The sequence below is a fragment of the Aplysia californica genome, unplaced genomic scaffold, assembly GCF_000002075.1.
Source record: "Aplysia californica isolate F4 #8 unplaced genomic scaffold, AplCal3.0 scaffold00035, whole genome shotgun sequence".
NCBI lineage: Eukaryota > Metazoa > Mollusca > Gastropoda > Aplysiida > Aplysiidae > Aplysia > Aplysia californica.
The window spans coordinates 63,378-89,403 of record NW_004797305.1 but is presented as its reverse complement, the minus strand read 5'-3'; the positions used below and the strand labels follow the sequence as shown (position 1 = coordinate 89,403).

At 38.4% G+C, this 26,026-nt stretch overlaps 1 protein-coding gene across 3 annotated transcripts in view; it reads left to right on the top strand.

Moving 5' to 3' along the window:
* Positions 1-26,026, top strand: part of LOC101863489 (probable E3 ubiquitin-protein ligase HERC1) — a 109,410-nt gene that overhangs the window by 21,360 nt on the left and 62,024 nt on the right. For all 3 annotated transcript variants that reach the window (XM_035973858.1, XM_013091385.2, XM_035973857.1), the window contains exons 15-35: positions 153-318; positions 3,760-3,885; positions 4,761-4,943; positions 7,966-8,118; positions 8,769-8,901; positions 9,435-9,623; positions 10,089-10,280; positions 10,550-10,729; positions 13,415-13,529; positions 14,054-14,319; positions 14,639-14,770; positions 15,152-15,205; positions 15,880-15,965; positions 16,686-16,761; positions 17,220-17,467; positions 18,217-18,414; positions 20,682-20,802; positions 21,680-21,923; positions 22,330-22,442; positions 22,960-23,106; positions 25,612-25,718. In XM_035973858.1, coding sequence (XP_035829751.1) covers positions 153-318; positions 3,760-3,885; positions 4,761-4,943; positions 7,966-8,118; positions 8,769-8,901; positions 9,435-9,623; positions 10,089-10,280; positions 10,550-10,729; positions 13,415-13,529; positions 14,054-14,319; positions 14,639-14,770; positions 15,152-15,205; positions 15,880-15,965; positions 16,686-16,761; positions 17,220-17,467; positions 18,217-18,414; positions 20,682-20,802; positions 21,680-21,923; positions 22,330-22,442; positions 22,960-23,106; positions 25,612-25,718 — 3,229 coding nt within the window. The remainder of the gene's footprint in view (positions 1-152; positions 319-3,759; positions 3,886-4,760; positions 4,944-7,965; positions 8,119-8,768; positions 8,902-9,434; positions 9,624-10,088; positions 10,281-10,549; positions 10,730-13,414; positions 13,530-14,053; positions 14,320-14,638; positions 14,771-15,151; positions 15,206-15,879; positions 15,966-16,685; positions 16,762-17,219; positions 17,468-18,216; positions 18,415-20,681; positions 20,803-21,679; positions 21,924-22,329; positions 22,443-22,959; positions 23,107-25,611; positions 25,719-26,026) is intronic.

The following is a 26,026-nucleotide window of genomic DNA, read 5'->3' as shown; positions in this document are numbered from 1 at the left end:
TCTTCTAAGACGCCATTGTAAACAAGTGAGGCTTCCGTTCACAAAGAATGCTTGCACTGATCCCCCAATGACTTGACGATCGATTCTTTTGAGTCCGCCAGCTATTGGGATAATATTATGTATGCTCTCCGTTCATACTCTCTTCCTACCAGGCAACACCAACAGTTTGTCCTGCTGTGCCTGCGCCTGTTGTCCTCTCACCTGTCACTGGCTCTGACATGTGGTCTGGGCAGTGAAGTGCTTGGTAGCCAGACTAAGCCTCTGAGGAATCTGTTGTTCAGACTCGTAGATACCAACACACCCGAACCCATCCAAAAAGTAAGGCTTAGTTTTCTCTTGACTGATATTGTTTTATATGTTTTTGATTCATTCAAATGTTAGCTGAAGTCATTTTTGTTTTTAAATTGATAAGATGAATATTTGGAGTGATTTTCTTTTAGTCAGAACACAACGTTTTATGTTACTGTGGTACATTGTATGTATTGTAAAGCGCTCAGAGCCTGTTTACTTTAATCCGGGTTGAGTGCTATTTAACCGTTTCGCACTTACAGCGCTCATCCCTATAGCGACCGAATGCGCCTGCCACGGGGGTGTTTGTTTCGTTGCCGCGGGAGGCTTCTACTTTTACTATCGTCAGAAGTTTAACTTAGCTATCTTTATAGAGGAAGAGTTCCGGTTTACTATGGTGTTTTTCATGTTTCGCTAGCACAAAGAGTCACTTTTTGAGCGGGAACAAAAGTCGGAGGAGATTTTAGTTGTAAACACGCCATCATGTCTCTAGGATGCATGGGCGCAAAGCTGCCCGATATGAGTACGACAAAAACAAAATAAAAACACCCAAAGAAAAGTCTTTTAGGTGCTTTCAAGTTTCCACCAGAGGCTTCAATCTCTGTGAATGTGTTGTATTTCTTTTGTGAGGATTACCTCTTTGTCAGTGGCAGAAACTTCGTGAGTTGAAGAAATGTAGTATACGAGGTCTAGATCTAGATCTAGATCTAGACTCGGAATCCAAGACACGCATCTCAGAAAGACCTCTCATATCATTTCATACTCTTCTATTCCACTTATAATTTTGTACTAGTAATTTAGCTCATTCATTTTCCCTTCAGAAAATACTATTTTCATAATTTTTGGTTGTGTTTGTGATTTTATACAATTTTTTTAGTAAGGTACCTCTTCAATTTTCGTGGAGTTGTTGCCCTTGTCTTAAGGATGGGGGGCCACAGCTGGCCAAGCCTGCTAAGTGCGAAAGGGTTAAATGTCATTTATTATTTTTGTATATGACCCTCTCTGTCAAAATCAGTCTTATGAAGGAAATTTCAAAATTTAATTAACATAATTTTGAAAAACTATCACCATTTCACTACAATTTGGAGAGAAAAAAATGAAGTAAATAGACTTTTAAGTATGCAAGGTGTAGAAACATGAAAAGGAGAAAACAGGTGCCGAAGTTGAGCAACATGTTTCCATAGCAAAGGGGGTCTTAGAATTGAGGTAGATACTTGAAATTTGGTAGTTATCTTAGCTATGCCACTACTAGGTAACACAAAGAAGTAGAAAACTGTTCATATACAGAAAAAAAGCTTATGGACAAAACAAAATTTTAACGAAAATGCAACTAGGTACCAGAAACTAAATTTTTTAAGTAGCTGTATGTCAAATTTATCTGTTCCATGTGAAAGGCCTGTGTCTCCTGTGAATTTTGGTACTATACTTTTACCTCCCTGTCAGTTTTAAAGAAAATCACAGCTGTTTTAATTTAGTATATTTTCTAATATTGCTAAATTCACTAACTGGCTGCAACCCCATTTTTGGCAGATAATAAAAGAGTACCAAATGCACCAAAAATCTCCACATTAACAGAGTGCCATCCGTATAACATAAAAAATGGAGCCTAATTTGTTTTTCTAGATTGTGAGATCATTATAAATCAGTATGTTATTGCCTCAAACACAATGATCTGTTGTTATTTCGATTTTTTTTTAAACGCAGAGCGTTGTCCTGGCCGGCGTCGCATCTGTCCCTGTGCCGAGCGAGTCGACTCTAACTGTAGTGTACGGAGTGCTCTCCGGAGTTTCACAAAAGGATTGATGCAAAATAATTCCAAGCCGATGACTTTATTCTAATAGAAAAAAAACTGTTCTTTCTATTGGTACCTTTTTTGATGCGGTATTTTACATAATACGTTTTAAAAATGATCTTTGAAAACTTGTACGCTTTTATAAAGGCTTTCTATTTAAACATCAAAGGCCAAAAATATACTACGGGAAGCCCTGTTCAAAACATCTGCACAATGAAAAGACTTTCGAATGCATAGGTGACAATTTCTTAACCGGCAGACCTCGCGAGGGGCTTTGCTTTCCACGGCGATTCTCTAGCTCTAAATACTCGAAAAAACAAACAAATGATGCTATTGTAGCGAGAAAAAAAGATTAAGTTTTTCTAGGTGTACAACGTTTGGTGTGTTATAGGGAAAGAGCAAAGAAAAAGAGATCTGAATTACCTCGATATCATCGAAACCACGCCCTCGGAAGTCTGCGAGTCCGCTTACGTGCCGTGTTTTCACTTCCTAATTATACGTTTGCAATAGCACTTTAATCACCGGGGCGAACACACACACACACACACACACACACACGTGCACACACATATACACTCACACATACACAAACACACACACACACACACACATGCACATAGACCGCCTCAGTGGCCTCTTGGTAAGGAGTCCACCTTGGGAGATCTAGAGGAAGATCAATCTCTAAAAAAAACAACTAAAACACATTAAAAACGAACTTTTAAAGCATAAAACTGAAAGATCAACAGCCCATAACTGAGCGAGCAGGGCACGTTTACACAGTCAACTGTTTACATGAACAAGCTTGAAGTGGGCTAGGAGTTACCATTCTTACCTCGTTTAACCGATCAGAGCCCTCAGTCGTTCGTAGTGATGCTAAGTTGTTTATATTTCAGACCATCCATACTCGAAAAAGGGGGTCTAAATCTAAAAATAGGGGCGAATGAAGGACGTTGAAGCAATGTGCCCATGAGGTAATGGTTTTATAAATCATCTCTCAGCTACACACCAGCATGTCAAATGTTCGAAAGGGTTTGATGTCCAAATTCCTTTATCTTGTCACCCAAGCCCACAACAAACCACACACACCTCCAAAATAAATCAAATAAATATTTATAGTCGATTATAGTTCTTTATTTTGATCTTAAATGAAGCAGAAGACTTTAAACTTTTGATAGTTTCCCAAAAAAAATAATTAATTGAAAGTCACTTTTTAGCCTTTCGAGCCAAATAGCACATTGCGTCTTAGGACTGATTATGACCGGGGCGGACAGATATGTGTAAAAAATTATTAATATGTTGCAATGTCAAATTTATATTTAAAATTGTTGTTCTACATGAATGTCTTTTACTCTCGTTCTACCTTCACATTTTCCCCTGTATGTTTAATTAGACTTTTTTGCTCTGTGGCACACTTCAGAAAGATGCTTGAAGGAATGCTGCCCTCCAGGTTAATTTTTTCAAATATTATGGTGTAAAATAAGTTCAACCAGATTTAAAGATATGCTTAGGAAGAATAAAAGACAATCAAATTGCTGTTGCCAATGTATAGAGTTAAATCTTTGTAGAGGACGAGAGAAGTATTTGTGAACAGATATCAAGTAATTTCATATGATGTTGTTAGTAGCTCAATCTCTAGTCAAGGCTTTGAGATGTGGATTTTTCACTCTTTCTTTATACAGGCTGTGGCCGAGACATTGTCAATAGGAGCTTCGCTTCTCCTCCCACCGCTACGCGAAAGAATGGAATTGCTGCATTCTTTGTTACCCCAAGGGCCTGGCTGCTGGGAGTCGCTGACCAGGGGACAGGTAGGGTATAAGGACACCAGAGCAGAATAATAATTTTTTTTAATGTAAACTTTCTCTGTGTTGTTTAAACTGACTGTATATTTGTAGAAATGTGGGGTTAAATTCTTGTTCTTCATGATTTCTGTTTTGAATATTCAAAGTGGCAGACTGCTCCACAACAGCTAGTCTCAATAAGCTAGAAAAAAGTTTGGTTCCAGTTTAGTTGAAAGTCTACCACAATGTTTCTGGTTAAGATGATGGTCTACCAGTTTATACAGGCTTGGAACTTGAGAAAAAGATCAGTTTACATTTTCCCTTGGCTTGGGACTGTCAATGGCCATATTAAACATGTTTTGTTGGTTGTAGTTTGGGGAGGTTCAGGGGGTGTGACAACCCCCCCCCCCCTAAATTTTTGTTGAGAATGGTACTGTCTGGTCACCTCGAATTGTCAATCATAATCTGTACCATATCTTATGACCAGTAACCATGCAAAGTCCAAAATAAGTCTCTGCTCAAATTGGAAAATATCTTGTGTAAGTATTAAGTTACAAATACCTGTCAGGAAGGCTTGTTGCTGCATAAAAGACTACGAGTCTCACTCTCCTATAAGAAAATCAACCATGCGCATAATGCCAGCAACACTTTAAATTGCACACCTTCTGTTGACCTGTAGCAAAAATTTTAAAATATTTTAATTTTAATTTAAGTGTTTTTACTCCCCATCAACACAATTTAGATCAATTTAGAAGTGAACTTCTGACCCTGCCTGTGCAGCAGCGAAGCGTGTGACTGCTTCACCACAGGCACAGGCGACCTGTAGCAAGGGAGCGCAGAAAAAGAAGAAGAAGAAAGAGAAAATAACTGTGTATATCATGTGAATGTTTGTGGTCTTCCAGCGCATGCAGCTCGGCATCATCTTGACAAGCTTGCAGGACAATCAACACATAGCCGCCCTGCTGGGCCTGGCACAGAATCAGCCGTCCGACTTTCCCGCTGAGACTGGTGGCGATGCAGCCTTTGATCTCCAGCTGGCTGAGCTGCTCATGAAGACAATCCTCAGGAACCTGGCTGCTCACACGGTAACTGCAGCATAGTTTTAGTAGTCCAAGCTATAGCATTAGTTTTTTTTACCAAACTCTCAAAACAAGGGAGATATCTTTCTTTTATTTTTTGGGGGGATTGTGGGGAATGTTTGTGAAGATTACCATTCATTCAAGCCTTTGATGTTATTGTGATTATTTCAGAGCCAGAATTCCTAGTCTCATTAGATCACCGATGTTAAGTTGAAAGATATTCCTATGAAGGATTGGAATATTTCAAACTTTCTACAGATAGGAACCTCAAACTTCCATTTGTTGGAAATTTATTAGCAAGTGTAAGGCACCTGCTGGGATAGAAGACTTTGACTGGTGAAAACAAGTCCCTTTAACTTTGGAAGAAACAGACCTGCATCCCGCTAAAAGTGCTTTTACTTTAGAAGAGTAATTATGAAAAAAGCAATCATTTCTCCAAATACGAGGGGGGTTCAAGAAGTCTTTGGTCTAAATGTGAAGGAATAAAGATACAGCTTTGTAACTTGGCACACATACTTTCATTTCTCTACATAGTCACCATGCAGAGTAACACCTTTCTGCCTCCTCTCTTTGACCTTCAAAAATTCCTTGAGAAAAAAATGACCCACAATGGGCACCTAACCAGTCTTCCACAGCTTCAATGGCATCCTCGTTGTCAAGGAAACGACGTCCTTTCAGTGATTTTTTGTAAAGATTAGGAAACAGAAAAAAGTCTGAAGGGGCTAGGTCTGGTGTATAAGCTAAGTGTGGCAGGATTTCATAGCTGCACTGTTCTGCTGTCTGGACTGTTTGTTGTGCCCTGTGCGCAGGGGCGTTGTCATGCAGTAGGAGGACCCCATTACAGAGTTTTCCGTGCCTTTTTCTCTCCAATTTGGACCGCAGTTTTATCAACAAACCCGAATAGTAGTCCCCTGTGACTGTTTTTCCATTTTCCAGGTAGTCAGTCATCGTGATACCTTCACAATCCCAGAAACACGACCGCATGACCTTTCCACTTGACGGTGTTGCCTTTGCATTCTTTGGTGAGGGAGAAGTAGGGGTTTTCCATTGCTTGGAGGACATTTTTTGTTCTTGATCAAAATGATAAATCCATGTTTCGTCCATAGTCGCCACTCTACCCTCTGCTTCTTTTGCTCACTTGTCAAAAGGAGGGGGTACCAACCGCGCAGACACCTTATTCATGTTAAGAGGGTAATGGAAAATTGTTTCAAATGACCCTACACTGATTCCCGTTTCACTTTAGAGCTGTTTAACAGTTATACATCAGTCTTTTCAAACCAGTTTCTTCACTACCTGTACATTCTCTTTAGTTACCGCAAAGGATTGGTGCCTTTCACGATCTTCATCCATCTCCGACATGAATCCAGATTTGAATTTTCTTACCCTGTATGTCACAGATTATAACGAGGACATTTGTCACCATAAACTTGGACCATTTCCTGAAAAATGTTCGAAGGAGATTTTCCTTGCAAGTGTAATAATAATAAATAGCATTTGTACAGCGCATGTCACCCACTCGAAAGCAAGCTCTATGCGCTTTACACTATATATTACCCCAGCAGACCATAGAACACTCGGAAACGTTCTCAGCTTCCCATGAAGCATACAGTGCAAGCAGCTGAAGTGTAAAAACTCGATAACTGAGCGATATCAAAGATAGTACATAACAAGATGGGCCACTCAGCCAAAAAAGTGTCCGCCGGAAGTTCGCTCTTTGCTTCAGATGGCGCTGCAGTCTGTTTTGAAGCTCTCTTTCGTTTTTCCAGAAGAAGAATAGGAAAAGCACCTCCTTGCATGCGCAAATCGACTGCTGTTCATCAGCAGTTTGGGTTCGTTCAGTGCGGAGTTTTAATTTTTTTAAAATTTTAATGACCTCTCGCCTTTCATTCTAAAGTCAGATTAAACGAAGAAAACAATCACCCTTTCCTCAGGAAGATGTTTTTTGTCAGCGTAGCCATTTTGAAAAAGCGTTCTTCGGAAATTTATTAAAAAACTTGCTAGTTTCACTTTAATTTTTAAAAACTCAAGTAGGGTAACTCTGTTCGCAAAGGATGCGCATTTGTGAAGAGGGCGCCACCGAATTTTGAGGACACTTTTTTAATTGGCTCTAAGAGAGAAGTGTCCCCTCTTGTTATGTAGACTCTTTGGCGATATCAAAGATAGTACAAGACAAGATGGGTCACTCAGCCTAAAAAGTGTCCGCAGGAAGTATGCTCTTTGCTTCAGATGGCGCTGCAGTCTGTTTTGAAGCTCTCTTTCGTTTTTCCAGAAGAAGAATAGGAATAGCACCTCCTTGCGTGCGCAGATCGACTGCTGTTCATCAGCAGTTCGAGTTCGTTCAGTGCAGAGTTTTAGGTTATTTATACTTTAATGACCTCTCGCCTTTCATTCTAAAGTCAAATTAAACGAAGAAAACAATCACCCTTTCCTCCGGAACAGGTTTTTTGTCAGCGTAACCATTTTTAAAAAGCGTTCTTCCGAAATTTATCCCAAAACTTGCTAGTTTCACTTTGATTTTTAAAAACTCAAGTAGGGTAACTCTGTTCGCAAAGAGTGCGCTTTTGTGAAGAGGGCGCCACCAAATTTTGAGGACACTTTTTTAATTGGCTCAAAGAGAGAAGTGGCCCATCTTGTTATGTACTATCATTGGCGATATTCAACAGGTTCCATGGAAAAGCTTAAGCAACAAAAAAACAAACAAATGTTTTTGTGCATGGTTTCATTGAACATGCTGACTAGTGCCTTAGTATTGTCAGATTTTCCCGAAAATTTGCATGATGTGTTCCAAAGAAATTGTCTAAAGGCTGGCGAAATTTCATTACTCGACCTTGATTCTTTCATACCGAGACCAAAGATTTATTGAACCTCCCTCGTATTTCGAACATTTAGTCTCTTAGAACATCAAAGTTAATTTATGTAATTTTGATGTTTTTACTCTTCTTGATTGCTGTTTTTGTGTTAGAGTTTATGATTACGTCAAATATGTAATGTCAAACATCTTATTGGAAGTGTTCCTTTCACCTTTTAGGAAGGGGTCCTGAATGAATTCAGCTCAGAAGGCACACCCAAGTCCAGTGTGAATGCAGAATCCTCACCACCTGCCAATCTTCATTTGCTTTTGTCATCTTTGCAAAAACATTTGTTGGCCTACTGCTATAACAAATCGTTCTCAGATTCAAAGGTAATGAGTTTTTTGTTTTCTTTTCAAAATTATTTAGTTTAATGATCACCATTTCCTCTCTGATTTCCAGCCAGAGTCGTGGCAGAAAAGTTAGTTGTTAAATCGAGTGGGGTTTTTTTTCTGTTGTGTTTTTTTAATGAATGATCAGAGCCATAACACATTTTTGTGAAGTTATGGAAAAGTATGTCATAAGTGATTGAATGAATCTATCCATTGCAAAATGTAACTTTGTCATACTCTTTACACTGATTACCAACCTGTACTTTGTTCAAAATGTGTACAGAATCTGAGATAAAAATTTGTTACTCCTTTATAATTTTGCCGTTGATCAGGGTCACCATCAGTGAAGTCAGTTGGTGAATGCATAACTAATAGGAACTTTACTTTTTTACACAACTCTCTTTGCTCCAAAGTACATAACCAGAGTCTGGTTTTGATGACTTTTTTAGGCAAAGTTAATAAAGATGGGCTGATGTCCATTTTTGCATGTTTTTCTTTTCATGATTTCTTTTAGTCTTCTCCTGTCTGCTGCATTTAAAAATAATCTTTACAAGACACCATGAGAGTCCTAAATACATGCACAGATTGATTTAAAGAAAAAAGATTCTCTAAAAAGCTTATCTTATTGTTAGTGTCACTCGTCTCTTCAGCTACCAGTTGTGGTGAAGCACCTCCATCAGCACCTGCTTCTGTTCCTGCCGGTGTGTGGAGACATCATCAGTCATACTGCTTCCATCATCTCAACCTCTAACCTTGGAGAGGATGTCCTTGATCAGATTGAAGGTTAGTGTCTCTTGTAGAGAAGAACATTTGATTTGGGGGGGGGGTTCAGCTTCTCCGTCTATCAAGTATGATATGCCCTTATCTGATATAAAGTTGACTGTCGTATAAAGTACTCTAGGTGACTAAAAGTAAGAGCTCAAAGTTCTTAAGTATTATTCTAAATTATGTCAGTTATATTATTGGGGGGGGGGGGGGGGGGTGTTCTTTTTCGTTTGAAAAAAAATGTTATGTAAATATGGATAAAACTAACAGGTTGTTCTTCAAAGTCCCCTTTATTCCTACCATTATGAGCACAACATCTTGTGAAGGCTTTGATGTGGGGACTTAATCCTCCCATTTTGTTTCTCATGTGGAACTGCTTCCTGGTTTCAGATACTTTTTTTTATTTTATGGATTGGTGATAGTGAATTTTCTTTTTTTACTAGTCAATATGTGCACAGTTGCAGATATCCACTTGAAATATATTCACAGGATTAAAATGTCCTTTCATATGGTTTACTTATCTCCCATTGTCACTAATCTTTCTTTGGCAGATGTGGTATTCCAGTCACCAGCTGGCCGTATGTTGAGTCACATGCTGAATGCGGTTCTGGTGTTGCCCCTGAGCCTGGTCATGCCGGTGCTGCATCAGATACTCACTCTTTTGCCTTTGCTGGACAGACTCTGCAAGCTCCTGCCTGGTGCACGGGCCCTTGAAGACTCGGAACTAGAGTTTCATAAAAGTATGACTTACTCCTCTAATTCCTGAATTTTTTAGTTAATGAAATCCATATTTATGGCACCTGTAGCTGTTTCTCAAATTTGGAATGTTCAGAAGTGCAATCTTCTTTTAACTAAAATTAGTTAGTTTGTGTGGTATTCAAGGACAGTTGTCCTGACTTTTTGGTTTCTTCAAACATTTTAGTTTGTAACTGACTTTATTTTCTGGAGTAGTCACAGTCTTCATTTTGTTTGTTTGTGGGGGTGGGGAAGGGGGGGGGGGAGATCTGATGCATTGACCTAAATTCAAGAGAAAGTGTTATTTTGTTTGTTGAGAAAAAAAAAACTGGAACATTCACTAATTTTGCAGAAGCTGTTTTTCTTGGACTACCTGCAACTGAAACTGTATTATTTATGTAAAAATGTTCAAGTCAGATTAATCAACAGCTTTGACTGCTTTTGCAAAGAAATGTTCTCTGTGCTTTCAGGTGGAGGCCCAGAGGAGAGCCAGCCCCAGTGGTCCTGGCTGGTTGACCTGGAGAGGACCTGTGGTCTGGTGGTTGGCAGCTGCATCGGCGGCATGCTTCATGGTCCCCCACAGGCTCCGTGCGAGATGCACTTTGAGATCTGGCTGAACTGTCCACTATTCAGCAATGGACTTATCTCTTCGGTTCCACTCAGTGAGTACTGAAGTGTTTACCAGAGTCAAGTCAGTGTGATAACCTAATCACAAAAGATCAATACTCAGTTTTCCACACATCAATTTTAGAAGTCTTCGTTTGTTTTGTCTTGTAGTATAACTGTGGTTTTAGAATTAATGATTTTATCTCCAAAATTGAATTCAGTCTTTTGACACCCAGTTGTTAAAGTCTTTGATTCGGAGTGCATAAAAATAGCAGGTAACATGAAGAGACTTCATATATAATTTTTTCTTATAATGTCATTGCAGAAAAAATCACGTCTTTAGTGTCGGAGATGACAGTGGAAAGCCCAGAGTCTTTGTCAAGTCTGTTTCGGGAACCTGAGCTGGATGTAGAGACCAGAGGTCTCCTGGACATGGCCCTAGGTGTTCACAATGATACTAACAGTCATCTGCTTGCCATGATGCAGGATTATGCTTTACATCAAGGTAGTTTAATATTGTCCTTGATTTGCTAGTGTCTATGTGTTCACAATAAACTTGCCAGAAATACAACTTCTACATCTGACAGCAACTATTTTATTTTTCAGTTACAATCTCATACTTATACTGGAGCTGTCAGCTTCCTACTCTATTATCAGGGCTTTTTTTTATGGTTCTTAATAATTAATTTTTAGGTTTTCTCTGTCATGTTTTTGTCCTCAGCTTATGTAACTACAGTCGGGCACAAATAACTCAGACATGTCGGAGATTGACAAATGTGTTCCAAAACACATCCGGACATCCATAATTTGGGTAAACCAATAAAAAGAAAAATTATAAAGATATTTTAAAAATCAATTGAGGTAACTGATGGTACATTGGTCAGAAACTAAGTCACTGGTACGGATGAACTGTAGCAGATCCACCGAATACAGCTTTTTGAGTGATGCTATGTCTCTTTATGGACCCATCCTACTATTCTTGATTCATAAAAGCATTTCCGGTGCTTTTGTCTTCAGGATGGGACCAGGGATAGAAAGACACATGTGCTTGCTGGAACCATTGAGACAATGCCAGCTTGACGTTCTCAAATTTGGCAAAATGCGGTCGCTTTCTGTCAAGCTGACTATCAGTGCTGGCAGTTTTGATTTCATGACGGATTTTTATAGAAACGTGGAAAACGTTTACTTTGAGATACTAAATCTCTTACAAATTTGGTTTAAGTTACAGTGAGTTTTACTGCACTTACAACACAAATAGGTCGTATTTGAGCTGAAAATTAGACGTGTCGCTAGAGAGCAATATTCAAAGAAAATGCAGTACCATACCGTTTATCTTCGATCACATCCCAGCACCCACCCTCACATGGCTAGATTGAAGGAAATTCTAGTGCCTTACGTGCACTACAGGTAATGTACAATGATGTGTCTCAAAACAGCAGTGTGTGTATCACCCTGTACAGGTGCGAACCTGGTGGGTTCATGTAACCTGATACCCTTGATGATGGGTGTTTCGTTTTCCATTAGGTGTGCAGGGTGATTTGAATTTGAGACAATTGTGAGAACACATTGATCTGACTTTTCAAGACGAGCTGTTTGACGAATCCGTAAAGTTGTTTGAGGTAACTGTGTTACCAATACAAAGAAAGTATGCTCGTCAATTTTTTGGCATATGGAGTTATTGGTTTCCTCTTAAAGCCTGTTCATTTGTCTTGCTTTTGATTTAAAACGTACCCATTAAATAGCAGTTGAGATGTTTGCGATTAAAGGAAGTGGGGGGGGGGGGGGGTGGATGTGGCTTGGTTTCAGAGATGAAATAAGCTAGAAAATGGATGCTTAAGGATTTTTACTTTCAAAGCTTGAAAGTCCTTGAAAACTGATAATTTACATTTTTTGTGCCTTTTATCAATGTTTTTCAGGGAAGCCCACACACAAATGCTTTTTAAATGGACAAAAAAAGATGTTTACCCAAAAAGCAGAAAAATCTATTAAAATTGCCAAACCGGCAGAAAAATGTTGATTTCTTCGATTTCATTATTTTGACGAGCACCTGATTTCACCGAGATGCCTCGCATGTAGCATTTCTTTTGGGGAATGGCATATTCTATGAGCTGTCTGTGATTTCAATTTTAAGTGGTCATGTTATCTGTGCCCGACTGTATAATTATTTTAGTGTTTGTTTTCATCTCCATTTGAATAAACTTTGTTTATACTGTAGTTGATTTATTACTGTCTGACTGCTAGAACTGGATTTTATTTAGTACATATATCATTAACAGTATGATTATTTGTGTCACAACGCAGTTGAATCAGGTGCTCGTCAATTTTTGGGCATATGGTGTTATTGGTATCATTTTAAATGTTGTTCATTTGCCTTTTTTTCATGAAAAAAATATCCATTTATCTTGAATAGAAGTCGAGATACTTGAGATTGAAGGAGGTGTGGTCGCCTGGTTTCAGAAGTAAAATTAGAGAGAAAATAGCAGCCAAAGTTTGGTGACTTCCATAGCTTAAGAGTCCTTGGAAATTGCCAATTTACATTTTTGTGCCTTTAATCAACGTTTTTCCTTAAAAACCTATACATAAAAGTGTTTTTGAATGGAGTAAAAGGTGTCGAGCCAAAAAACAAAAATTAGAAAAAAGTTTCCAAACTGACCAAAAAACGCTGATTTCTCGGATTTCATTATTTTGCCAACTGCCTGATTTCACCACGATGCTTCACATTTTGTTTCTTCTTTAAATGAAAAAGTCAGCGTGAACAGTTTAAAAATTCGACAGCTAATATTTTCTAAAAATCAAAATACAATCTAGCATACATGTAGCGAACATGCACATTACAAAACATGCTCAAAGCAAACAGATTTTCTGGTCCCCAATTTTTTCTTATACATATATATTTCTTTTGTATTTAAAACAGGGAAAAGGAGAAATTTGTACATGATGAACAGATTTCCACATCCCGCCGAGTTCACTTTGTGCATGCTATACTGTATACGTAATGTGCCTGCCAATCACTGTGGTTTATCACTTTTGGTTTAAGGAATCTTAAAAATACACTAGAGCAAAGCACAGAAGTGTTTTAAAAAATTTGTTTGCACTATTTTCTGAACTGTCTCATAGTACAGTGAGTTTATATGTTTTGTTTGTCTTCCATAATTTTTATTTCCATGTCTTGACCTTGTCTACTCCTCAGACTTGAATACCTGTGAACTGAAAGAAGAAAAATGGCTTGATCTAGTGACCAAATTTTTTCTGGCAGCTTTACTGAAGCACACAAACTTATGGAAGCAAATTCGGGAACATGATTGGTATGATCGGTTTAAGTGTCCTGCTAAATGCTTTGTAAATTTTGTTTCGTTGAATCATCCTTGAAGGGCTAGGTTTTGGCTTCTGGATGGTCTTTGGTATAATCATTACTCCAGATGGTGTACTGTTGTCGAGAAAAATAATTGAGTAATAGAAGGGAAATTACAAAATGGTCATGCACCTACCCCCCCCATTTCTATTAGATATTAGGGACTACAACCTCCCACCCCCAGACTTGACTTCTACAAGTGTATTATGTGAAGACCAAATCTCCCTTTTGATTTGAGTTGAAAGCACAGTTTTCTTTCTATAAAATCACTTTTGTTTAAGAATTTTGTAGGTCTTAGTCCCCCATTGTATCCAATGTTTTACCATATCATATTTTCAAACTGAAATAGTGCTAGGTTATATATCATGTTGCAGTTGTATATTTTGGTGCTTATGAGTGGTAAAATCATACAGTTTTTATCACATACCAATGTGATCAAGCTTGTCTTACTTTATTATTTTTCATCGTAATCTCCAGGCCAACTAGACAGCTGGAGTCCATCTTTCTGACAGTGTACAAACTCAGAAGTGTGCTGGTGTCTTTCCGAGGTAGAGGCAGTGAAGAAGACTCTGACAAAACCATTGTGGGTCAGAGGTCAGCGGACTTGAGACTTGAGCAGACTGCCAATGAAGTCAGAGAGGAAGAAATGGCCTCGGAGAGTCCAGATCAGTCTAGAGAAGTGAATCTGTTGTATGAGAGCATGGACCACGACTCGGACCATGAGCATCATGAGACGGATGGTGGTAAGGACACTAATTTTCTGACATATCTCGTCGATATCTATTGTTGTGCAAATGGAGTAAACTAGTCAAATTGTGTAGATGGTATTTGTATTGTAAGAAGTACAAGAAGTGCATAAGGTATTCTGAAATGAAAGTAATTAGTAAGTCACCTGTCACCTACCACCATAGTAATGTTCATCTGTTGGTGTCGCACTCCTTGGCACAACAGATCTCCATCTTCCCTGGTCTCTTGTTTGATTTATCATTTCAATTGATAAGTATTTATGGCTAAAAGAGCTTTCCCATAAAGTTGTAAAATCTCATGTTTGTTTTCTTTCAGAGGAAGAAGGCCAAGATCATTCTCGGGGCTCTACAACAGAGAAAAAGTCTGAACTGTCATATGAAGAAATCTGTTACAAGAATCTGGAAAAATGTATCTTTCTTCTGCTATGTGTTCGGCCACCACTGTCTGGTGAGGACATTATATTTCTTTCAAAGAGGGGAGGGGGGTCTGAAGATCAAAATATTTATTTGAAGATCACATTTTTTTTTAACAACTCTGTTATCCCACCCGAATGCTACCCCCAAATAATAAAAAATGTTGGTTTTTCAGTACCCTTCCTCCTATTTTATAAAAACCCAAGGTTTTTCACTAAAATTAAGTGAGTTTATCATAATTTATCGTTGCTTCTTGCAAGTCTCTGAGACACTGTCATGGTCTAATCTAGCTACTTTTATTATTTATTTAAATCTTTCCTCGACACCATTGTTGATCTTTCTTTGTTCCTCTTTCCCTCTCATGACGCTTTGAAGAACCAAAGAAATATATGAGTTTCTCCTATGCTTTCCTCAGGTGAATCATCTGATCTTCTCCAGAGCTCACGGAACGGAACTGAGGAATTGGCAGGTAAGAAAATGGAAGGGACAGTCTGTTTTGTGGATGTCACAAATTGGCACTCATTTTCTCATTTTTTCTAAAAGGTTTATCAAGGACTTGTTGCTTGGGAGTGGAACGAGAGCGTCCTGTTTTGAACACGACCTTAAGTTTGGGGGGGTTTTTTGTTTTGTTTTACGCTGTTTACAAAAATAATGTTAACCAATAGTTGTTCTCTCATAGAGGCTTTGTGCTTATTTTGAGGCCAACTTATTTTCAGAAATAGTAAAAATCAAATCAGGGAGTTGTAAAATACTGCATTGTTGGGTTTCAAATTCCTTTCTTCTCCTTTTTGATTGCACAATATCTAAATGAACATATTTTTATCATTTACTGAAAACTATTAAAATTTAGAGCATGAGCTTTTGGATGTGCATAGTACATATAAAATACAATAAAGCAGTGCTAAACTTGTACCCATTTTTGTATGGATCATATTAATTACTCAGGGTAAGTAAGTTTTACAAGTAAGTTGCTTCTGTTCCTTTTTAAGAAACGTTTTCAGTAAATGTCAGTGTTTATTCTAAAAGTAGTAATGACTGGGGGAATTGTCTGTTTTTTTCTTTTGAGGTTAGAGTGGTTAGTGTTTGAAAACGTTTAAATTCAAAGATGGTCACCTTTTTGTTCTGGGTTGTTCTTCTTTCCAGTGGGAAGAAGAGATGCTTCTGATGTTTCCCCTAGAAGACAGTTAACCAGGCAAGGAAGCTTGCCAGACATTCCATCAGATACCCAGGTATTGTTACATTGGCTCTTTATGGACTTGCGATGAAGGTTTGATATTTTCTCAAAACCTGTACTTTTTTGGACATCTTAAAGCGTGGACTTTTATTTCAATTTTCGTTCATTATTAGTTACCTCAGTGGTAGACTAACACCCTTGCATATAATGTTGGACTATACATTCCGAGTCCTTTGACCCAATTTACGACATAGTTCAACAACTCTTGTTACTCTGACAGTCGGCTGATTATAATTATTTGTTCGCCTGTACATTATGAGCTTTTTTGTTGCCACTGGTTAATGGGCAACTTGATGAGGTTGCTTCATAATGGAGATGAAATGTTTGAGAATATTTCAAGAAACTGAGTTATGAAATAGTGTCTGCTAGTTCACTGGTATCTTTAGTAAACGGCTTCTGTCTACTTAGACAGCTGACTCTAGCAGAATTTTTCAGTTTGCAACCAGACTACCAATAGCAGTGGACAGAATAGTTGTGTTTGATATTCTTTGATTGCAAGTGTCAGTACCAGGAATGTAATGATATAGTCTAAAACATAATATGAGATATGTCTTGGGCGACCACTGTTGCTTTTAATACCGTCCAGAATGGTCTTCTAAAGTCTTCTGCCCCAACCTTGCCAAGGGAAGTACTTTTAGGTGAGGCTGTATCTTTTCTAATGCTTCCCTGGTTACTGATTGCATTACCATTCAATTTTCTTTGTGTTCTCGTCTAGGATGATCACAACTTGGGTCTTAGAGAAGGTTTAGCTACCCCAACACTCAACCCCTTCAATCCTCAACATCAGCTTGGTGAGTTGGGTTTTCTTCATATTACTGTCATTTTTAAAAAATCAATGATCATAATAGTTTGGAAGAAGAGTATTTATTTCTAGTTTGCAATGTTAGATGTTCAAGAATCACAGACGTTTTTTCTACAGAATTTTGGAATCATGGATTGATTTATATTGTTCGCTTCTTCCAATCTTCCAACATCGGGCAGAAATCTTTCATTCTCACGCCATCCTGTTATCAGAAATTTGAGGAAAATCCCTATTTACAGGTATTTCTGTTGTTGCACTTCGGCTTAGGAAGTTTTCCTCCATTTTACCTTTTCCTGTTAAAAGCACTGATTGTAGTTGTGGTCAATTAATGATGATCAACTGTCAAAATATTTTCATTCTCATATTATAATATTCACAGTGATGGACTCTTTGGTAATTCATTTTTTAACTGTTTCAAAGACTTGTGCTCTTATTTCACCTCTTTAGGTCCCAACCTGAACTCACTGCAAAAGGTAAAAGAGATGCTGAGGCGGCTACGCTGGCGTCAGGAAAGGATGGATGCTATGGAGCCGGGACAGGGCTGGGGAACACAGCCACAGAGCAACATGCCTGAGAACAGACTCACAACAGACATGCTTAGCTTCTTGTGTGGCGAGCACAGAAACAACTACGCTGATTCCCTTGACATAGAGCAGTTGGTGAAAGCCATGGAAATACAGCAGGAAAGAGCTGAGGTGAGCTCTTTGAGTTGGATCATCAAAGATCCTAGCCTGTTGAAAAATGGCTTGGAATTGTGTGTTTGTATATAAAGTTTCCAGCAGTATTTCATATATAAAATCTTGTTTTTGTGGCTCACTGAACTTTTTGGAAACTATTGAGAATTGGGTTGAAATTGTAACTATCTTCATTGTAACTTCCCGTATACCATGAGTAAGACTTCAGGTTCAAGCTGTGGAAAAATCATCTACTTGTAACAATTAAGAGTGTTATAAAAATGTAATTATTAACTTATGACATTTTTTGGACTCGCCTGTTCATGTACACTGATGAAAGCATTGAACTACTGAGCTTTATCAAAAGCTATGATGGGCCTTCAGTGTGATCACACTGAAACTTGAGGGTGTAGGCTCAGGAAAGTAATGATTTGTGTCACATTGTAGGAACGAGAAAAGTTTGATATTTTGTTTTGTTACTATTGCTCTTGTTCTTTTTTTGCTGAAATATGATTGTTATTGTGCTGCCTTACTGTAACTACAACTCATCTTTACTATACTGTACTTAAAATCACTGGATTTACACATGGACTTTTCAGTGTAAGACTCTGTCATATGTCACTTTTCAAAATGGAATGTGGCAGACGGCAGTCTTACTTTAAGCAGCCGATGTGTTGTACTTGGTGTGATATTATGATGTCTCTTCCATTATAAACCCATACAACAACAACCCTCCCCTCCCCCTATTGGTTTTTTTGTTTTTTTGTTAGTCTCGCCTGTATGCTTTGAATCAAATCATTGAGCTGCTGAGCACAGGCAAGGGCAAAGATGAGCCTTCGGCCAGCACCAGCTCACCCACCACCACACTGCTCAACTCGGTCCACTTGCAGCTGCTGGCTGGGTGCTTTGGTCTGCTGGTGCTCAGGTCTGAGTACACTAGTGTGTCACACCAACTTTATCATTACCAGGTTGGTTATTCGCATATTTTTTTAACCTTTTAATTTTTTTATCTTCACATTGAAATTCTCTAATGAAAATAATATAAAATTTGAATTTTATGTGTCTCTACATGTGTTTTTAACCTTTACTGTAAAGTCATAACAAATTTCCTTCAAAACAGAAGTAAAGTATTATCTTATCCTGTCTTGTCTTGTCTTATCTTATCTTATATAGAAAGAGTTGATGTTCTCCAGCAATTGTCGTCTTACACCATATTCCTCTAAGACTTCCCAAAGTTGACATCTATCTACCCGGTCGTACGCCTTTTCCTGATCCAAGAAGACGATATTGAGATCTTTGTCATGTACAATGGCAGTCTCGTACAACTGTCTTAATGCAAAAATAGCGTCAGTACAGCCCCTGCCTTTTCTTAAGCCAAACTGGGATTCACTGAGTTGAGTCTCAACAATTGGTCTCATGCTCATTTCTAGTATCTGGCTGAGAAGGGATATTCCTCTGTAGGTTCCACAGTCTCTTTTGTTGCCTTTCTTTTTCCAAATAGGTACAATGACAGCTCGTTGCCAGACATCGGGTGTTGTTTTTATCGCCCAGGCCTGGTTAAATTTCCTCCACAGCCAGAGTTCACCGATATGGCCGCATAGCTTGATCTCTTCTGCTATGATGTTATCAACGCCTGGCGCTTTGCTTGTAGGGCTTTTCTTTATAACATGTTGGGTTTCACTCAGCAGTATTGATGGTTCTGTTGGTGGTTGGCAAGTGCTCGGGTGTGGTTTGCTCCTTCTTTCCTATCAAACATCTATCATCTTTATCTCCCCTCCTTTTTTTGTGTTTGTTACTCCCTTGTAACATCTCTTGTCCTCGGCACTTATATGACCTTATTGTGTTGCAAGTGCCGTAAAACTCTTACGAAAAAAAAAAGTTGATGGTTCTGGAGTGGTTTCTTTTGGTGATAAGCTGTTTTGTGTTGTTTCTCCTGTAGGATTCAGCAGTTCCTGGAAATAGCGTTTCCATCTTTCTTTAATCTTTGGTTTACTGAAAATAGGGTTTCCGTTCTCATCATTGACTATTTCAGTTGAGTTGAATGGTTCTTCCCGCATCCTCATGCTTTTAACGCTCTGGTAAAACTCTCTGGGGTCTTCTTTACTTTTTGTTGCGAGCTGTTCTCCATATACTGTCCAAATTCTATTCTTAGCTTCTTTTACTACCCTTGTTGTTTGGCGGCATTCCTTTCTGTACAGGATGTAGTCTTCCTGTCTTTGATTTCTGCCACTTTTTGATTGCCTTTTTCTTCAGTTGGATGGCTTCCTTTACTTGGTCATTCCACCTTATAGTTGTTTTCCTTTTCTTCCCTCCTGTTTTCTTGGTACTGCACTCTTCTTTTAATACTTTGTTCACACATGCTTTGAAGTGGCTCCATTCCTCTTTGATGTCTCCCGGTTGTTTGGACAATTTGTGAAATACATTTTTCATATGTTCATGTATCTTATCTTTGGTATCATCTGTTTCTTTTCCTCCTTTGTTTGGTTTTTAGCAGTTTTTTATCCATTACCGGCTTGCTAGGCCCGTCGTAAGTTCACCAGAGCCCCTGATTTGTATAACTTGATTTAATCTGGAAATGTTAAGATTTACTTTTCAGAAAATATAAGAATTGCTAAAAGTTTGTTTACCTCTTCTGTTAGATACAGTGAAACAACAAAGACTACATGTTACATTGTTCTTATCCCAGCAAGGCTATTTTGTTGTTGACTTTTCTTGCATGCTTGCCTTCTTGTGTGAGTCATAAAGTTTAATGCTGTGTTTGTGATAAATGCACTTTGTTACCGGTTGATTACCTTGGGAGGAATGTTATTTGCTTTCTTAGTAAAGGGGGGTGGGGGGGGGGGGGGGGGGGCAGTTTGATTTTCAAAAATCCGTTTTGTGAGGCATCAAGATTCAACACGTAGTGAGGACCCTGTACAGTTCATCATACTGTTTTGTGAAGAAAGACTTTTCTTACCACAACATTTGTGCCCCTGTATAAACAAAATAAAGACTTGTGGACCCTTATTCTATCATTTCCTTTCCTTGAACAATTTAAAATAAGTTTCTGTAGAACACACAAAAATATTCAGAAGCCTTTTCAGATGTTTTGCTCTTTCTCTTTGTACCGCGTTTGAGCTTCAAAAAAAAATTGAAAGTAGGATAATGTCCATGTCTGCAAATATCTCTGTTTACCAACTTTTATCTGAATTCTAATCTTTCAGTACTTTACAAAAATGTACTCTCTCCTCTCAAGGATGGTATTAAAGCTGCATCTGCTCAGACTCAACAAGAAATTCAACTGGTAGTGCACAGAATCTATGAAGTCCTTGTGGTCTCACTGATTGAAATGATGAAAATGGAAAAGATTGGTGAACGTAAGCATGTTTTGTTTTCACTTCTTCTTGTTATGAACTGAAGACTATTCTGGGAGCAAAAGAATACTTTCAGTCCTTGATTTTTTAAAAAGAATTTTATATGGAGCTTCATAATGAGTTTTGTATCGAACTTGGTGTGTGTGTGCGTGCGTGTATGTGTGTGTGTGCGTGCATACATGGTTGCGTGCATGCATGGTTGCCTGCGTGCATGCATGATGCATTGTGGTGAAATCAGGCGCTCGCCAAAGGGGGGGGGGGCTCAACAGAAAAATGTAAAGTTGCAGTTTCTAATGACTTTCAAGCTTTGGAAATCAACCAACATTGGCAGCCATTTTCTAACTTATTTTATGTCTACAACCAGGCGACCCGAACTCCTTCAATTGCAAGTATTTCAATTTCTATTCAAGATAGATCTATATTTTTTTCATCAAAAGCAAGGTTAGTGAACTGGCTTTAAGACTATACCAAGAACTCCATATGCCCAAAAATTGACAAATGCCTGGTTTCTGTGTGTTGTGACCCATATGGTGTAAATAAGAGATGTCTGTCACCCCTTTCATTACAAGCAACTGTCGTGGCAAAAGGTTCAACATGTACCTCATTTAAAGCTGAACAGAGCATGTGGGAAGAATATGAGGTTTTAGGCAAATCAGCTTTCAAGGAGCTTAATTTATTGCAATTTTTCACTGACTGAATGAAAGGCGTTTTTTGGGGGGGGGGGTTGCTTTTGGTTTGTCTGAACTATAAGATTAAACTTTAAAACATGTGAAAGATTTGTTTTAAGAAGTGGTCTCATGATAAGAAGCATATCTCAGAGTGACAGGGTTTTGTTTGCCATCTCTCGACCCTTCCCCAATCCTTATTCCTGTCTCCACAGACACCAAGCAGCATCTGATGCTCTCTTCCATCCTGGCCCTGAGTGTTAAGTACAAGCCGGTGGATGTGTCTCTGACTGTGTCATGTGGTCTGCCGCCCATCCTGCTGGATCTTTGTGCAGACAGCAGCCTGCTCACCCCGCACACTCTGCCCCCGGTGTCCACACAGCTGGAGTCTTCTCACCTCTCCACCATTCTGGAAGTGTCCAGCGTACGCTTGCTGCAGATCATCGCAGTCACTGTTGGGTGAGCACCTATCTTCAGGTTTTGTTTTTCTGTTTGATCAGCCTTTCAGATACTTTTTGTTTTATCTTTAATGATTGTGAGATGGTAGAATCATTTTCAGACCCCCAGATCAACACTATGATAAATTCACCTGGTTAATGGCAACTATAATAGAGCAGCAATGATCTAAAACATGTCTGTTACAAAGTATTTTTTTTATTTTTGTGTATGAAAAGGAAAAGGTTTTTAAATAGTATATAAATGCTGTGTATTCTTTCACTTTTGTTTTGACTTTTTATTATAGTAATGGATTTAATCATTATATAACTCTTTGTCAAATATTGCAGTTATTTTAAAGCCAATGACCCTGTCTGGACTTTTCATTACTGTGTACTGATACGTATTTTGTTTTGTTTTTCTACATCAGCACTTATGCTGACCGACTCAGTACAGGTGTTGTTCAATCAGTCATTGAATTGCTTTGGAAACAGTTGGACAGGCTTTTGCAGCTTAACAGTGCCTCAGAGTGGCAAAACTCTCGTAAGTTAAATCTTAATGGTATTTTAGGATGAGACATGCATTCTCTCGCTTCTGTTTGTCCCACAGATCAAGATAAGGTAGCTGGTGTACTGTATGCTTTCTGTGCCTGAAAGTTTCTCTGGTGGAAGATTTGTCTTTTTTTTCATAATTTTCAAATTAAATTATTTTTTTTACCAATTCGCTTCAAATATTTATGTGATAGATTTATGAGTAAAACATTTCAGACTCAAGCTGTTCTTTGAAGTTGACAAAAACATTGGGTGTAGGGTCACTTTAAACAGTTAAATATGTATTTTTTTAAAATTATTCATGGTATGTCAAATTAAATTTGCTGATGATATCACCATGTCATGTGGTTAACTTTGATGTGGCTCTAAGCGGTGTTTAACTTATCCTTTCTCCCAGCTCTCAGTGGTATTTATTTCGTTAATGTACTTCTCTAAAAATAGAATGGCCTATTCTTATTTGTACCCTCTTCTGTACCTTCTCTTTGTATGTCTTTCTTCTCCTCTCACAGAGAAGACTCAGGTGAGGATGTCGGCTGTGGCTGACTTTTTGGTGTTTCTGCGTCATGTGATGGCGACCAGGACAGTACAGCGGAAGCTAACAGAATGGCGCTGGGTGCACTGCCTCATCAGACTAGCCTGTGGACAAGACAGGGATGGTGGGTTGTTTTTGAATAAGTGCTAGTTTTGCTACTTATTATAGTGAGGGATGAGTGTCAAGAAACTGAAGGTGTCAGATCTTGTGAAGAGAAGAAATAGCAAAGTAATACCCTATGATTTATTATACTTGTGACCCTCCCGGTCAAAATCAGTCATATGAAGGAAATTTCAAAATTTAATTAACATAATTTTTAAAACTATCACCATTTCACTATAATTTGGACCAAAAAAAGGAGAAAACGGGATCTGAAGTTGAGCAACATGTCTCCATAGCAACGGGGGTCTTAGAATTGAGATAGAGTCTTGAAATTTGGTTGTTATTTTGGCTATGCCACTACAAGGTAACACACAGAAGTAGAAGACTATTCATTCACAGAAAAAAAGCTTATGGACTAAACAAAATCTTAACGAGAATGGTCTTCACGTCAAATGCAACATCGGGTTAGCATTGCCCTACTAGGTACCGGAAACAAATTTTCCAAGTAGCTGTATATCAAATTTATTTGTTCCATTTGAAAGGCCTGTGTCTCCTGTGAATTTTAGTACCATACTTTTACCTCTCAGTCAATTTTTAAGAAAATGGCAGCTGTTTTAATTTAATATATAATCGAATATTGCTAAATTCGGTAACTGGCTGCAACCCCATGTTTTGCAGATAATAAAAGAGTACCAAGTGAACCAAATGTCTCCGCACTAACAGAGTACAATCACTATAACATAGAAATGGAATCTAATATTTTTTTCAAGACTGAGATCAGTATTTTACTGCCTCGAACACGATGATCTGTCGTTATTTCGATTCGAAAAAAAAAACACAGAGCGTTGTCCCAGCCGGCTGTGAACCGGTCCCGTCGGCTTTAACTGTTGTGAATTGAGTGCTCCCTGGAGTTTCGCAAAAGGATTGATACAAAATAATTCTAAGCCGATAACTTCATTCTAATAGAAAAAGAACTCTTCTTTATATTGGTAATAGTTTGTGTTAAAAATGATCTTTGAAAACTTGTAGGCTTTTTAAAGGCTTTCTATTTAAACGCCAAAGGCCAAAAATATACCACGGAAAGCCCTGTCCAAAACTCAAAAGAAGTTATTTGCCAGTGAAAAGACAGTATTTAATCATCACTCTTCCTTCGAAGCATTTGAATGCATGGGTGTCAATTTTTGAACCGGCAGACCTCGCATTCCAAGTGCGAGGGGCTTAGCTTTCCACTGCGATTCTCTAGCTCCAAATACTCGGAAAAACAAACAAATTACACTATTCTAACGAAAAAAGCTTTAGTTTTTCAAGGTGTACAGCATTTGGTGTGTTATAGCGAAAAAGCAAAGAAAATGCGATCTGAATAACCTCGATTTCACCGATACCACGTGCTCGGAAGTCCGTGAGTCGGCTTACGATCCATGTTTACCCTTCCTAATTATAAGTTTGCAATAGCACTATAAACACATGAGCGTGCATACACATACACACACACACAAACACACACACACACACACACTCACACACACATATACCCACATACACTTAGACATACACAAACATACACACATGCACATAGACGCCTCGGTGGCCTCTTGGTAAAGAGTCCTCCTTGGGAGATATAGAGGAAGATCCATCATTTAAAAAACCCACTAAAACACAATAAAAACAAACTTTTAAAGCGTAAAACTTAAATTTCAACTGCCCATAATTGAGCGAGCAGGGCACGTTTACGCAGTCAGCTGTTTACGTAAACAAGCTTGAAGTGGGCTAGGAGTTGCCATTCTTACCTCGTTTAACCAATCAGAGCCCCCAGCCGTTGTTTATATTTCAAACCTTCCATGCTCGAAAAGGGGATCTAAATCTAAAAATAGGGGCGAATGAAGGAATTTAAAGCAATGTGGCCATGAGGTAATGGTTCTATAAATAATCTCACAGCTACACACCTACATGTCAAATGTTCTAAATGGTTTGAGGTCCAAATTCCTTTATCTTGTCACCCAAGCTCACAACAAACCACACACACCTCCAAAATAAATCAAAATAAAATATTTATAGCCGATTATTGTTCTTTATTTTAATCTTAAATGAAGCAGAAGACATTAAACTGTCAATAGATCCAAAAAACAGAAAATTAATTGAAAGTCACTTTTTAGCCTTTCGAGCCTCGTAGCGCCCAATAGCACATTGCATCTTACGTGTGATTATGACCAGAGCGGACAGACTTGTAGAACTTTTTTATCTTTAAAACTGGAGAGCTTTTGTGCTCTTTTATTTTCTTCATTCGTGCTTTGATGTTTATTATTGCTTGATGCTTTCGTTAAGATGTGTGGTATTTTTATCAACACAACGAAATGTTTTGAAATTGGTGGTTTTTGGTTATTTTACGGAAAGCTACTAAGCTCGACTATTCTGTATACATAAAGTTTTGATTTTATGACTGCTTTCAACATCTGCCCTTCTGTAAGTTAAAAAAAAAAAATCTAGTTTATCTGGTTTGTGTTAAGTACAACATTTTTTCATTCTACAGGCCACTCATGTTTTGACAGTTTGAGGGTGCAAATATTAGCCCTTCAGCTCCTGGCTACTGTGATGCCTGCACTAGATTTACAGGAGGAAAAAGAGTACAAGACAAAAGTAAGCTCTGTAAAACTGAAGTGAGTCGATGTAAGATTAAAGAGGCCTTTTATGGGTTGATAGCAGTGTGGTCTTATTGGAAGCATCGGTTATTTTGTAAAAGCGTTGTCAAACTTAATTTGAGCTGTTTATGATTGTTCATGGTATATAAGTCTTTAACTGATTCCGTCCATTCGGCCGCTGACGGCGGCTCTGAGTTTTTCCACAGCATCCATTCGACCGCTCAACGAAATCCGAGGGAATTCCGAAACAAATGTGCACTTTTAAAGATAGTTCCTACTTTTTAAGTTGTCGAAAGGAAGTAGGAC